The sequence below is a fragment of the Camarhynchus parvulus genome, chromosome 17 (assembly GCF_901933205.1).
Source record: "Camarhynchus parvulus chromosome 17, STF_HiC, whole genome shotgun sequence".
Classification (NCBI taxonomy): domain Eukaryota; kingdom Metazoa; phylum Chordata; class Aves; order Passeriformes; family Thraupidae; genus Camarhynchus; species Camarhynchus parvulus.
The window spans coordinates 10,408,267-10,422,306 of NC_044587.1; the positions used below are offsets into that span (position 1 = coordinate 10,408,267).

Genomic DNA, 14,040 nt, shown 5'->3' on the forward strand with positions numbered 1-14,040 from the left:
CTCATCCTGTCCCACCCCTGTCATGGGCAGGGACACCTCCCACTGTCCCAGGCTGCTCCATCCAAGCTCCACCCAGCCTGGCCTTGGGCACTGCCAGGGATCCAGGGGCAGCCACAGCTGCTCTGGGCACCCTGTGCCAGGGCCTGCCCACCCTGCCAGGGAACAATTCCCAATTCCCAATCTCCCATCCATGCCTGCCCTCTGGCAATGGGAGCCATTCCCTGTGTCCTGTCCCTCCATCCCTTGTCCCCAGTCCCTCTCCAGCTCTCCTGGAGCCCCTTCAGGCCCTGGCAGATGCTCTAAGGTAAAGGCAGGGTAGATTCCAACACTGGGAGGTGGCCATTTCATTATTTGTTGGAGGTAGAAGGAAGCTCTTTGTTGTAGCAATAAACCTCTCCCTATCAGCAGAAATGTGTTGTGTGGTCATTAAAGAGTGGGGAACAGGTGTCCCATGGTTTGGGATTTTATTGCTTTGTAGTTTGCTCTGGAAAGTGTCATGTTTATACAATCCTAATGCTTTTAAAACCAAAGGTTTCTTGTTTTATATAGGTAAAATACATGCTCACATGCTTGTAAATGCTCCCACACCCTGGCATTTGCTCCTCAAATTCAGCTGCATCCTGAGCCCTGCACAGCTCCAGCCTCTTTGCTCAGGAGGAGCAAAGCCCCACCTGCATCCCAACTCTCACCATCAGCTCCACAGTCAGAGGCATGGGCTCTCCCTGGAATGTCCCCAGGACATGGCTTTATTGGCATCACACAAACAGAGCCCATCCCAACGACTCGGCCACTGTGATTTCTGACAAGGCTTTGATGCACTTGAAGGACTCATTAATTGTTGTGCAGGGAAAAGCTTTGTACCTGAATCTGAATGTTTTTTGAGCTCCTGTTGTCCACAGTTGGTTTTCAGTGCATTCAGCCCATTGCAGAGATGCCCAGTCTGTGCTGCAGCTCACCCTGTGCAGATCCTTTCGAGTGCTCAGGGTGCACACGGTGCTGGCAAAGGAGGGGATGAAAGTGACCACAGCTGGAAAAGGAAGGAGCAGCTCAGTGCTGACAAGAACAAATACAATCCAACACTTCCTTTCTGTATAACCATTGGCAAACACTTCTGATGAGCTTTAATGCCTCAGAGCGAAGCAAACAGACGGCGACGGGGTCAGGAAGAGTGAAGTGGGGATTTATTTTTTTCTGCTGGTCTCACAAATATCTTTGCAGATAGCAGTGATTATAAATAGTCCTTTGGCCATTTCCTGACTGTGGTTTGCCGACTCTTCCTTATTTATAGCAGTGATGAGGAGTGTTCAGCTGTTTTGCCCCAGCACGGGGCTCAACCTCAGTGTTTTGGGCACAGATTCCAAACTTCAGAGTGGCCACTGGATCAGAGGGAACCCCACATCCCTCAGCGATAAACTTTGGCCCAGATGACTGAATGCTGTGATGGATGAAGGGGATTGTGAGCTCTAGATTTACTTAGGAAGGCTGCTACCAATAATTTCCTTCTCCAGACTATTGAGCACATATCCCACAGAGAGGCTCCTCACTAGAATCAGCACGAGTGCCTTATGCAGGATCCTCATCACCTCGCTGGGCTTTGCCCCCACTGTGTTGTATCTTTGCACTCAGGTGAGCTTTCACAGAATCACAGAATCTCCTGAGCTGGAAGGGATCAAGGATCATCAATCCAACCCCTGTCCCTGCCCAGACCCCCCAGCAGCCCCACCCTGTCCATCCCTGGCAGCGCTGTCCAAAGGCTCCTGGAGCTCTGGCAGCCTCGGGGCCGTGCCCATTCCCTGGGCAGCCTGGGCAGTGCCAGCACCCTCTGGAGGAAGAGCCTTTTCCCAATATCCAACCTAAACCTCCAAACTTTTCCAAAATGGAGCTAGCTGTGGACTGTAATGCCCTTCCAGGGACTAAGTGACATCTCCCCCTGACTCATTTGCCCAGCAGCTGTCCCTGCTACCACCATCCCTGACCCCACAGCTTGAGCAGAAGTCCAGGCTGCAGCAAGTAAACTCCAGGACACTCCATCACCTCGGGATGGATGCTGTGCAGACTTTGACACTCACACAGAGTAGCAACTGTTAGTGCTGCCTGCCTTACAAACAACCTATGGGAGTACAGGAGAATACAGGACAGTAAAAGATTCTCAAGCCTGCAGAACCAGCCCTTGCATGTATGTGCATTGTCACGATCTTTGATCATATTATCACTTAGGATTACTGCAGTCAGGACACCCTTACCAGCTCGTGGGAGGGGGTGTCCTACCAGGATGGCATTCCCAGTCTGAGATGACTACAGAGCTTCCCTGGGAAGGTGAAAGCATTGCTGCTGCTTCATCTTAAGGGTAGGAAAGGAGGGAGAAGTCACTGAGTTACCTTCTGGCAAGCCCAGTGCCATGCAGATGTCCCAGGAGGAATTCAACCTTTCCAGCCTGGGAATCCCACAGAGGTGTGAGCATCACTGTCCTCTCTGCCTGCAGACACCAGAAACTGCAGTGAAAAAGTGATTGACCTTTCTTGGAAAGTGTGTTCTGAAATGTGGTCTGGAGAGCTCCTGGCTGCAATGGGCCTGTCTTGCTGTTACCCAGGGAAGGTCTGAGGGCACTTCAAAATAAGGATGTGGGTTTTCAGGCTTTGGTCACTGATCATGAGGAAGTTTTGAGAGACAAAGCCAAAATTTGGTACCAGTCAGGACAGAAGAGCCCACTGGATGCTATTGGAGCGGCAAGACTAAAACATCTGTCCCAAATAGGTCACCTCATCAGAAGGGACTTCAGCCTGAGTGATCTCACTCTGCCAGGACTAAAACATGCTTGGAATTTCCCAGACCTAATCCATAGAAATTTCCTAATCAAGGATTTCTGCATTGGACCTTACCCCATTGGAGCAGAAGGGGCTGTTCCTCAGGCAGGAGAGGTCACCAGTGATGGTGTTTGTTGTGTCCAAATAGCACGAGATTGGCAGCAGGAACACAGGCGGATTCTAAGGGCTGGTTTCACAAAGCCAGGACCAACCAGCAGCCAAATCCGTCATGAGGAAGGCTTTGAACTCTGAGATCTGACCAGAACTGGGAACTCTCCCCCGTGGACCCCCAACCCCTCCACCCAGAGCGACATCTGTGTTTGCTGAGCAGTCAAAGCAGACTGTGAAGCCATTGCAAAAACACGCATGACAGAGAAGATCTGGTTGGGGTCTCTGTGAGTTTCACAGTTGGCACTCCTTTTCTGCATCTATTCTGTCTCCATGACCAGAAGAAATGGGAAGTTTGGTCTGAGGAACCTTGGACAGCTCAAACCTTGTCCTTCCAGAGGGAAGAGGGTTCCCAAAAGAAGGTGTAGGTTTGATTTATTGTGGACGTGGGAGGCAGGAGGCTTTTCCATGTTACAAATGGATCAAATGGAAACAAAACAAGGTCAGGCTCAAAGCAAGAAGGTGACAAATGGTTGGCCAAGTCACCATGAGCTGTGATGGATTCTCCAGTGCTGAAGAAGCTTCAAAGCACCCAGGGATGCCTTGAAATGTGCCCTCAGCCACCAGGGACACAGCGGGGCAGGCATCTTTTACCTCCAGGCTTTTTGAGGTCAGTGAGAAGGTTTCCAAAGACAAAGTGATGTTGAGGATATCTCCAAGCTTCTCCCCATCCCGCAAACTCTGTGTCAAAACAGTATTTTCCCCCAAACCCTCCTCAAACATTTGTTAAACACCAAATTTTGCTTTAGTCTGCTCCACGGGGGATTCCTTCTGGCTGCGCTTCATGCCAGCGCTGGGGCTGAAACCTCATGAGTGGTTTCTGCTCTTGACTTCCCACATCCCTTCTAAGCTCATTCGGAAAACATCTTCCCTTGCCCAACGTCTCCACCAATTCCCCTGCCCCTTTGTTTTTATTTAGATCTGTAATTACATTATCTGACCGTACAGTGATTTGGAATGAAATCTGCATAAAAGATATTAAGAAAAATAAATCTGTGTTTTGCAATATTTTTGAAGATATCTTTAGGCTGGGCAACAAGAGCAAAATCAGCATTTGGCTTTCTACAAATCCTTGGTTTTGTGGAGCTCTTGGGAAAGACGGTTTCATGGGTCGGGGCAGGAAAATTCACAAGTTCAGGTTATTTTATTAATACTATTAATAACTATTTTTGGCACTGCTTCACAAGGAAGAAAACACCAGGTATGTATGAGATGTAATTATGTTTATAGTTAATGCTGTGTGCTTTCCAGGGGAAGAAAAGCACTGATTTTTTTCCCTTTCTTTTTGGAGGAAATTAACAAAGTTTGCTGACGAAATTAAGAAAGTTTGCTGAGTGGCAATGAGCGTTGTGAGCATGTGGTGAGGAACAGCTCTTTGTGGAGGGACAGGGTGTCGGGATGAGTTTTGTGTGAGGGTAGAGAAAGGCTTTCCCCAGTTTTGTGTTGTGGCAAAAGAGCTCTCAAACATGAGAGGACCAAGAGCTGGGAGCTACAAGGCTAAAAGGGCAGGGGGTGATTTCAGCCCTGGCTGTGCTGTGGGGGGAAGAAAGAGTTGGGGGAGAGGAGGCAGGGGTGATGTTGCCCAAGCCATTCAGACAATCATGGAATCAGAGACTTTCCTGAGATGGAAGAAACCAACAAGGCTCATTGAGTCCAGCCCCTGTCCCTGCCAAGACCCTCCACCAACCCCACCCTGTCCATCCCTGGCAGCGCTGTCCAAAGGCTCCTGGAGCTCTGGCAGCCTCGGAGCCGTACCCATTCCCTGGGGAGCCTGGGCAGTGCCAGCACCCTCTGGGGGAAGAACCTTGCCCTGAGCTTAGCCTGACCCTCCCTGACACAGCTCCAGCGGTTCCCTCGTGTCCCTTCTGGCGGGCTATCTGTCCCCTCTCACCCCGCGTCCCCTCGGATGCCGCTTCGTCCCTAGACCCTTCCCCACGTGCTCAGTGAGGTGTACGAGGGGTGCGAGGCCTGGGGAAGCCGTGCGGGACCCGGGCTCTGCTCGCAGCTCCCACCCGCCGGGCTCTCGGCCCCTGCCCGGCCCGGGGGCCACCGCGCCGCCCGGGGGGCTCTCCCCGCGCTGGGCCGGGGTCGGCGGGGCCCAGGACGGGCCGGGGTCCGCAGCTCGCACCCCGCCGCACACCCACCCACCCACCCACCGCGGGACACCTCCCGGGGGCGCCGCAGCACGGAGCGGCCCCACGGCGCCGAGCGGCCCCGCGCCCGCCGGGCGGCGGCCGGGCCGGGCCGGGCTGCGCGGTGCCCGGCGCGGGGGCGGAGGGCAGCGCGGGGCCGGCCGGGCGGGCGGCGGGGCTCCCGCGCCGGGCCAGACTCAGCCCCTTTCTCCCGGCGCCGCCGGCTGCGAGCGCGCTGCGGCTGGAGCTGCCCCCAGAGCGGCTCGTGATGGCGGCGGCGCGGGCTCGGCAGCGGGAGGCGCCCGCCCAGCCCTGCGCGCCGCGCCGCTAGCGGCAGCGCCCGTGCCCGCGGCGGCCGCCCCGGCCCATGCCCCGGGGGAAGGGGGGCTGCAGCAGCCCGGCGAGCCGCCCACCCGCGCAGGCGGGGCATCGCCCCCACTCGCCGCTCCTGGGAGGGCGGAAAGGAGGCAGCGGCGGCGGCGGCGGCGGCTTTGTGCGCGGCGGGCGGATCGCAGGCCGCGGCGGCGCGGGGCTCGCCTGCTCCCGCCCCAGCCCCATGAACCAGCCGGACGGCTCCGCTCCGGCGGCGGCGGCGGCGGCAGCGCAGGTACGCGGCGGCCGGGCGGCGTGTCCCCGGGGGGAGGCGGAGGGAGCGGGGAGGAAGGGAACGGAAGGGAAGGGAAGGAGGGAGGGCGGCAGCCGCAGCCGCCCCGTCGCGGATCCCCCGGCGGCGCTTTGGCGCAGTGCGCGGGGGCAGCGGCGGCAGCGGCTCCTCGGACCCCGCGGTGCCCGAGCCGTGGCCGCTCGGACCGGGCGGAAAACAAAGCGGAGCTCAGCAGCCATGTCGGGGACGAGCCGCCCCTCGGCCGGGCCCGGCCCCGCACCCGGCCCGGCCCGGCCCGGCCCCGCCGCGCTCCGCGCCCCGCGCCCCTTCCCGGCCCTTTTTCTTTTTCTTTTCCTTCTTTCTTTCTTTTTTTTTTTTTTTAATTTTTTTTCCTCCTCTTAATTTTTCCTCCGGAACGTTTTGGTTTTTTTCCCCCCCATTTTTTTTTCCATTAAAACGACGCCACCTAGAGGAGACTATTTCGTAAATAAAAAAAAAAAAATTAAAATTGAAAAAAAAAAAGGGAAATATTCTGCTATTTCTAAATTTTTTCCCAGAAAGTTGGGGCTGGATCCCCCATGTTGGGGTTCCTCCGGCAGCTTCCGCAGCGCCCCGCAAATTTCGTGTGTGTCCCTTTGGGGCCAAAGCCCTGCTCATGGAAATGAAAATTAAACAGGAATTTGAATGAATTCAGGTTTTTCTCCCTCCACCCCCATTTTCTGGAGAAAAACGGAGCCTGGGAGCAGCAGAGTGCTGGGAAAGGAAAGTGAGTCAAGTTTTTGGTGGGCCCCCCCGGGTGAGCTGCAGGGAGGGATTAGTTTGGGAAAGTGGGAGAATTGCTGTTCCGGAGCAATTAGGAATTGGGCTTCATTGTAATTTTGAACTTGTGCAGCAAGCTCTGCCAAAACTCAGGGTTCATTTTTTTTTTTTCCTTTTTGCTGCAGTGCTTAAAGTTATTTTGTTTGAAATGAGGAGTTTTGCAGGAAAATGAAGAACCCAGAAAATTTGCTGTGGACACACCCAAATTTTTTTTTTTTTTTTTTTTTGTGATTTTGGATTTCATGCAAAACTGCTGTTAAACAATGAGGTTCTAAACACAGTCCAAGAAAACACGAGGACAAGCAAAATTAAGAGTCGAATGTCAGTTTTATTTTAGAATTTCTTGGCTTTTTGGATGGTTTCTCCTGGCATAATTAAAACAGTTTCCAGCATTTAATTTCCTACTTCTTTTGTAGAGAAGAAAATTTCCATACTATGGTTTTTAGGTTTTTTTCCATGTTCTTTTTTTAAACACACTGTAATAACTCCATGTCCTATGGCTCACATAAATCTAATATTTACACAGGTTTATTATAAGGTCCGCCATGATATTATGAATATGCATAATTAACAATATTGTGAAAAAATAATTGCAGATTTTGTGATTTTCATTTTTTTTCAAATTGAAGTGCCTTTAAAGGGCTCAGCCATGATATTTTTCACAATTTCAAAATCCTTTTTCTCCTTGACTGTTAAAGCCTTGCTGGAGTTTGAATTGAAATTTTTTTTTTCATTATTATTTTTGGTGGGATTTTTCTTAATTGTTTTGTTTGTTTGTTTGTTTTAAATGCTGTCCTATCCCTATTATTTTGCTGTTACAGAGTGCCTGTGAGTTCTGGACTGTGCACACACTGGTTTATTATTGTAGGGTTGCCCTTGAATACTGGGGTCTTGGTATTGATCTTTTTAAAAATAAATAACAAAAGAGCACTGAAACATGCATTGTTTCAAGAAAAAAGCAATCTAGGAGAGCTACATGGCCTTTCCACCCAAAAGTGGGGGAGGGAGAGGAAAGGAAAGATTAGGTCAACATTGAGTTTTACCAACCTTGACACAGTATCCTCTCTAAAATGGGGACAAAATAGCAAGATGGCTGGCTCCACAGCTGCAGCAGTTTGGATTTTTTTTTTTTCCTTTTGAAAAAAGCATTTTTAAATTTTAAACTCCAAAGTGAGTTCCTGGAGCTGCTGGGCACCCACCAGCAAAGGCTGAAATCTGGGTGCTGCACAAAATAAAATTAAATTTCAAACCAGAATGAATTTTTAATTTTGAATTTCAAACCCCTGAAAAGTTTTTTTTTTAATTTTGATTTTTTTGTTTGGTTTTGATTTTCTGTTCCCTGTAATTTGATATTTGATGGAAATCAGAAAGGAATGGCTGGTGAATTCAGGGTTTGGGGGCCGTTTTCACTTTTCTCCCCTTTATTTGTTTCATGTTTTGAGTTTTTCAAAGGGGGGGGGAATGGAAAAAATTTGCAAAGCAGGATAACTCTTGGGTGGAGGAAGAAATACTCTGAAATGTCAACTCCATATTTTTATTTTTGCATTTATTTGCCCCCAGCCCCCCCGCAGGGGACCCACCCTCTTCCTGAATCCCTTTTTTAGCAAATAATGGAAATGCAATGGAGCGGGAGGCCGGTGCCAGCCCGGCAGCGGTGCACTTAGAGCCGGGTGGCACATCTGGGTAAAAATTACACACAATGCTCCAAATTGGATTAAACAATCCTGGAGAATATTTTATTCATGGTTTCATCCAGGAAGCTGTAGCCTGGTGGCGTTTCCATATTCTTACCCTCCAAGATTTCCCTTCCTTGAGCTGCACCCCAGAACTTTTACTACAATATCATTGTACCCCAACAAACTGGTTAGCTGTAATTTTTTTTTTTTTTAATTTTAAGATTTCATACATTTTTTTCTCGTGTGAATCAGACCTTTTGGTGCTGCTTTTCCTTTGCCCTGCCACACTCCTGGAGATGTGGGGAGCATCCCCGTGGATTTGGGATTTGGGGGGGGATGCACTGATGGGTGCTGGATTTTAATTAGAATTAATGACCAAGCCTCACTTCTGGGGTCACAGTGCCAGGTGTGGCAATGATGCCTTTTGGGTTTCTCCTGAAGCAGAGGGGTTGAACAGGGGAGGCCTGGGCTGGAGGTGTTCCCAGCTGTGCTGGGGGTGCTGTGCGTGCTCTGCAGCGCTGGGGGCGAGGCCGTGTCCTCCTGCACGGGGATGCTCTGGCAACTGCAACCCTTCCCATCTTCAACTCCCTGGGGAGCTGCAGCTTTCCAGCACCAGCTCCTGCCGCTGGCTTGTCATGGGTCTGAATCTCACCTTTCTGCCTGTCCTTCCAGCACAAACCTGCTCCTGCCTGGAAAAGATTTCATAATTTTTCATTGCAGTCTGCCTTCAGGGGGATTTTTTCCCCTTTTTTTTTTTCTTCTGGAAAGTTGATCAATATTTTATCCTTTTCAAAATTGCTGTTGGCAGCCTGGAAGGGGAAGGGGAGGGAGGGAGCTCAGCTGAGTGATACCAACAGATTTCTTGTGACATAACTGAAATGTATTTTTTAAAAAAGAAAAATTTCCAGGACCTCATTTTCAGTGACATATTTTCATCCCAGAATGAAAACAGACATAATATTATTAAAGTAGTAGATAATATTTATACAAATGCCATATAAAACCTTGGGAGGTTATTGCATGACTCCAGGATAATTTAAATATATATCACTGCCATAATGCAACGCTGGGAATAGTTCAGTTCATGGGTGCAGTCACATGGGCCCGGTGATGCACAGTCAAGTTTGCAATTATGCAAGTGCAGGAGTGAAATTAGAGTGGAATTAGTGTTCTAAAAATTAGATTAATTTAATTTTAATTTTATTTTGCAGGGGAGAGGGTTGAAACCTGCTCTAAGAGTCATGCTAATACAGAGTCAGGATTTGTGCCCACTGTGCCAGGGCAGCTCAGGCTGAGCTCAGGGCAAGGTTCTTCCCCCAGAGGGTGCTGGCACTGCCCAGGCTGCCCAGGGAATGGGCACGGCCCCGAGGCTGCCAGAGCTCCAGGAGCCTTTGGACAGCGCTGCCAGGGATGGACAGGGTGGGGTTGTGGGGGGGCTGGGCAGGGACAGGGGCTGGGCTGGGCGATCCTGGTGGGTCCCTTCCAGCTCAGGATATTCTGTGGGTCAATAATTCTTTGGCTGCTGTGCCCATTCAAGGATTTCAACCTTCCCACCATGGCATGGCAGGACTCGGTACAAGGTCCTGCATGCTGCTCCTGGATGTGGTGCCCATGGCACAGCCCCTATGGGCAGGTCCCCCTGGCACAGCCCCCCTGGCACAGCCCCCATGGGCAGGTCCCCATGGAGAGGTTCCCCTGGCACAGCTCCCCTGGCACAGCCCCCCTGGCACAGCCCCTGTGCAGGTCCCGCAGGGCCACGCTGGCTCTGGGCGTGTGGCAGTGCTGGGTCCCTGGCACTGCCCATGGAGCCCCTGGTGGCCTCTACTGAGCATCCTCAGCTTGAGCCTGGCTCACATTTCAGGAGTGGCACGGGGGAGTGTGCCAGCCTGCCCAGGGTGCTGTGGGACGAGGGTATGCAGAAGTGTGGCACATCCCCAGGCTTTGCTGCATCCCCCATTCCCTATGGGTGCTACCCTGGGCTCTGTGCTTGCTCTAGTCCATGCCTGGGTCCCTGCAGGTGGTTATTTGTGTGCTGGGAGCTGTAAAACAGACAAGGGTGGTCCTGCAGATGTGGGGAGCCACCCCAAAATGTGAGTTTTGTCAGAAGTTTGCCAGATCAGGCACTGTTTGTACATCATGTACCAAGTGGGGTGAGGGGAAGAGGTGCCTGGGCAGGGGCTGCCAGTGCTGCTGGAGGCTGTGCATGTTCTTGGTAAGGGATGTGGGGAAATGGCCCCAGGAGATATTTATTTCTTGCAATTTCCACATTTCTGTGCATCCAGCATTGTGCATATTTGGAATTTCACATTTACGGATTCCATTTGGCCATACCGTGTTTTCTGGGGAAGAAGTTTCTAATTTTTAAAGGTCTTTTATGGATTAATTGCTAGTCATCTGCCTCCTTTTTGCTTTTGTTTGGTTCCTTGAATGTCTCTTGATTATTTTGTACTATGTGATGCCAATTTAGTGGTTAACTAGTATGCAAACTACATCTGGACGTGTTGACTTTGCATTAACAATCATTGATTTGTCTGGAGCAAGGGAATAGAAATGAATGCTGCTGTTTACCGTGGATAGTATATGAAAAATAACCATTTGCAATGTGCCTTTCATCAGGGGCACAGGGCTCTGGTGCAGCTTGTCACAGTGGCTCTGCCTCATCATGTGAGAGCTGAATTTTGAAACCATGGCACCAGGAAAAGGGACTGGGGAAGGCAGGGGCTCCTGCTGTGTGGGGAAGGTGCCCTGTGTAGGAGCAGCTCCTGGTGGCTTTGGTTAGCTCTGGTGACAGTGGGGTAAAGTTGTAACAGAGGGGGAGTGGAAAAACATGAGTCTATGTAGTACACAATATGTAACATATAATATACAGCACATGTATAGAGCTTTTAGCATGGGAACATAACCAAGAGGATGCAGAATTTAATAATCAAAAATAATAAGCAGAAGGTTGAGTTGATGGTGGCTTCAGCAACAGCTGTTTCTTCCCAAGCCCTGTGTCTGCAGCTGTGTGGAGGGCTCTGGATGGAGCAGGGTTTGGTGCCTGCTGTCCCTGCTGGCCATGGGGAAGCTGGGATGTGACTCTGGCTGTTCAGGTGACCCTGGGATGTGGGAGGCATTGCTGCACACTTGTGTGTCCTCTGGAAGAGGGGAAAGGCTGAGCAGATTCTCTCTCTGCAGAGGAGGTCTCTTCCCAAGATGTGCTGAAGACATCAAAGCTGCCTTGCACTCTCTCCTTGGTGTTCCAAGGTACGGTCACAGTGGTCCCTTGGTTGAGCTTTGATGGTCAGACCTTGAGTCCATTGGATCCACTCAGCCCTGGACCTTTTCTGCTGTTTCCTACTGAGGGCTCTCACTGCTGCTGGTGGGGCAGGATGCTCAGTGTCAGTGTTGGTCATCCCTTGGGCTGGGCTCAGCCGTGAGTTTCTTTCTACACTGAAATTGCTTTGCTCATGCTGGAACATGCGTGTCAGAGCCCAAACGATGGACACAGGTCATCTCCTGAAATGTGGGGTTTGTACTCCAGCACTGCTGAGAGTGTAAATGCACAGGGAGGTGCTGGGCAAGCTGCATGGTGGCTGAGCTACTTGGGTTTCACTTGCTGGATTCTCCCAAAGTGAGCAGTGGCAGAAAAAAAAGAGATAAAATCAAGAAAATTCTCCCCTGTGCTCTTTGGAAGTGCAGAGAAGCTTTGTATTCTCAGTGGTGCATTTGGGCAAGGAGGCGGCACGGAGGGCACGAGCAGCATGGCAGTGACACAGGTAGATTAGAATCCATCCCCTTAATTAAACCCCCTCTGTACCCATGGAGAAGAGTTCTTGTGCTGTGTGTTTTCCAGATTTTTGGCACTTGAGTGGCAGTTAGCTCTGGTTCACTGACCGGGCTGCGAGGGCTTGTGCCAGCACACAGGGAGCTCTTGCTCCAGCTGGGATCCTGCCTGGGGCAGTCTGGGGGGCAGGGGCAGGGTGGGGGGCACGGGGCATCTTCTGCCTGCCCTTGATGGGGTCAGACCAGCTGGACCCCCTGCCTGTGCCTCCCTGGTGTGGGTGACTCTTGTCCCAGGCCAGGGCAGAGTCCCACCCTGGCAGGTGATGGCACTTGTGGAGCTGTGCTGCCTCTGGAGAAGCTGGAGGCCATGTGGCTCTTCTGGGGTGAAACTGCAGAGCCCTGGGTCAGCCTGGCATGGGCCTGTCCCCATGGGAAGGGCCAAGGGTGGCCAAGCCTTGTGCTTTTTGGTGTTGGGAGCAGTGTCACCGCACCAGTTCCTTTGCTACAGCAGCTTTCCTAGGGAGTCCCTCCCTTTATTTCCTTCATCTGTATTTCCAAGGCACTCCAGTGTGTGCTTAGAAAGGTTTCTCTGCTGTACTGTACCTGCAAAGATTTAATTATATAGGCAAGGCTTTCCTTGCTTGTGATTCCCAACACTCCTGCTTGTTTCATGTCTATATTTGGCTGGTGTAATGTGGAAAATAAGGCTGGAAGTGGAGAAGTAGAGACTGGAGAATTTGCCTGCTCTGATAAGGGGCTGACAAAGGGAAACATGAATGTCAGAGTGTGGAGCAGAGAGGAGCTGCTGGAGCCGGGAGGAGCTGCCATAGGTATTTGAGGGATCAATACCTGTGCTGTGTTGGTGCATGTGGATGTGCCTGGGACACTCCTGGATGCAGTGAGGTTCTTGGGTGGGTCTGGGATGCTGTGAGGGATGTTGGGTCCATACTGTGCCTGGGCCAGGAACACAGGAGCTCCGCGGTGTTTTCTGCCCTGGTTTAGCAATCAGAGATGTTATCACACAAGGTTTGATATCTCAGCAACTGACAGAAGTGAGAGCAGCCAGGTATGTCAGACCTTCCCACTGGCAGTGAGCTGAGCCACGCTGGATGGCCAAATGTGCTCACATGCCAGTGCTGGTGTCCCAGTGGCACCACTGTGTCTCCAGGCTCTTCAGGATTTAATATTTGTTGTGATTTCATTTTACTAGATACACACAGGCAGCAGTAATCTTATGGAAGTTCATTTTTTGCTCTGTGTGGGTGTAGGTATCCTTTCCTGCCTGAAAATAGCAGCAGAAGTCAGTTTTCAGGAGTTGGGTGTGCTTGCCTTGAAGGGCCGTCATTTACTGCTTCCAGTATGTTGAGAACAATTTTAGTGCAAGTATTTAATTGCTTTAGACCTATTTTTAGAAATATTAAACCTCAGTTTTCAGAACTGCAACCAAAGCCAGCAGCTCTGCTGGTGTGGGAGAGCCAGGAAGGGAACCTGGAGGAAAACCTGGAGCGACGTGGGCTGGGAGCAGGGCAGGGCAGGGCTGCTGCAGAGCCTTTGGGGTGCGCACTTGAAATCGAGTTGTCTGTATTTTGGTGAGATTTTTTTTTTTACTACTATTCTATTTACTTGGTTACACAAGGAGAGGATGAATGAATGAAACCCGTTTCCAGCAGATTTGTACAATTTCTTGAGTTAAGTCTGCAGGCTGGTGGATGGAGCTTGGAGCATCCAGAGAACAGCGTGCAGGCAGCCCCAGTAGGGCTCTGGCTCGAAACCCAAGAATAGCTCCTGCTTTTCTGGGTGTGAATCTGTCACTTGAGGTCTGATGTGCCTTACTCTGTGGGCTGCAAATCCTGAGCTTTCACTGGTGTTTGTGAGATATTTGTGATTTTGAGGGTGGGAAAAGAGTTGTAAGAAGGTAGGATAATTATTGGCTGGGAATAAAACACCTTTTTGAATTTGTGCATGCATTTTGGAAACCTCTGTAGGGAAGGATGGCTGGATTTGGATCAGGCTGGTGGCAGGGGGTTCTGAAAATCCCCTTGGGAATCACTGGGATTTCTCTTTGCAGTCAC

At 51.0% G+C, this 14,040-nt stretch overlaps 1 protein-coding gene across 10 annotated transcripts in view; it reads left to right on the top strand.

Moving 5' to 3' along the window:
* The first annotated feature begins 5,517 nt into the window (after positions 1-5,517).
* The window catches only part of ZNF618 (zinc finger protein 618), a 149,229-nt gene continuing 140,706 nt past the window's right edge, over positions 5,518-14,040 (top strand). For 9 of the 10 annotated variants that reach the window (XM_030961657.1, XM_030961661.1, XM_030961658.1 and 6 more), the window contains exon 1: positions 5,518-5,711. In XM_030961657.1, the coding sequence (XP_030817517.1) occupies positions 5,661-5,711 (51 nt within the window). In that variant the 5' untranslated portion in view covers positions 5,518-5,660. Of the gene's footprint in view, positions 5,712-9,676; positions 11,450-14,040 lie in introns of those variants that run through there. The other variant, XM_030961665.1, reaches the window with a different exon arrangement.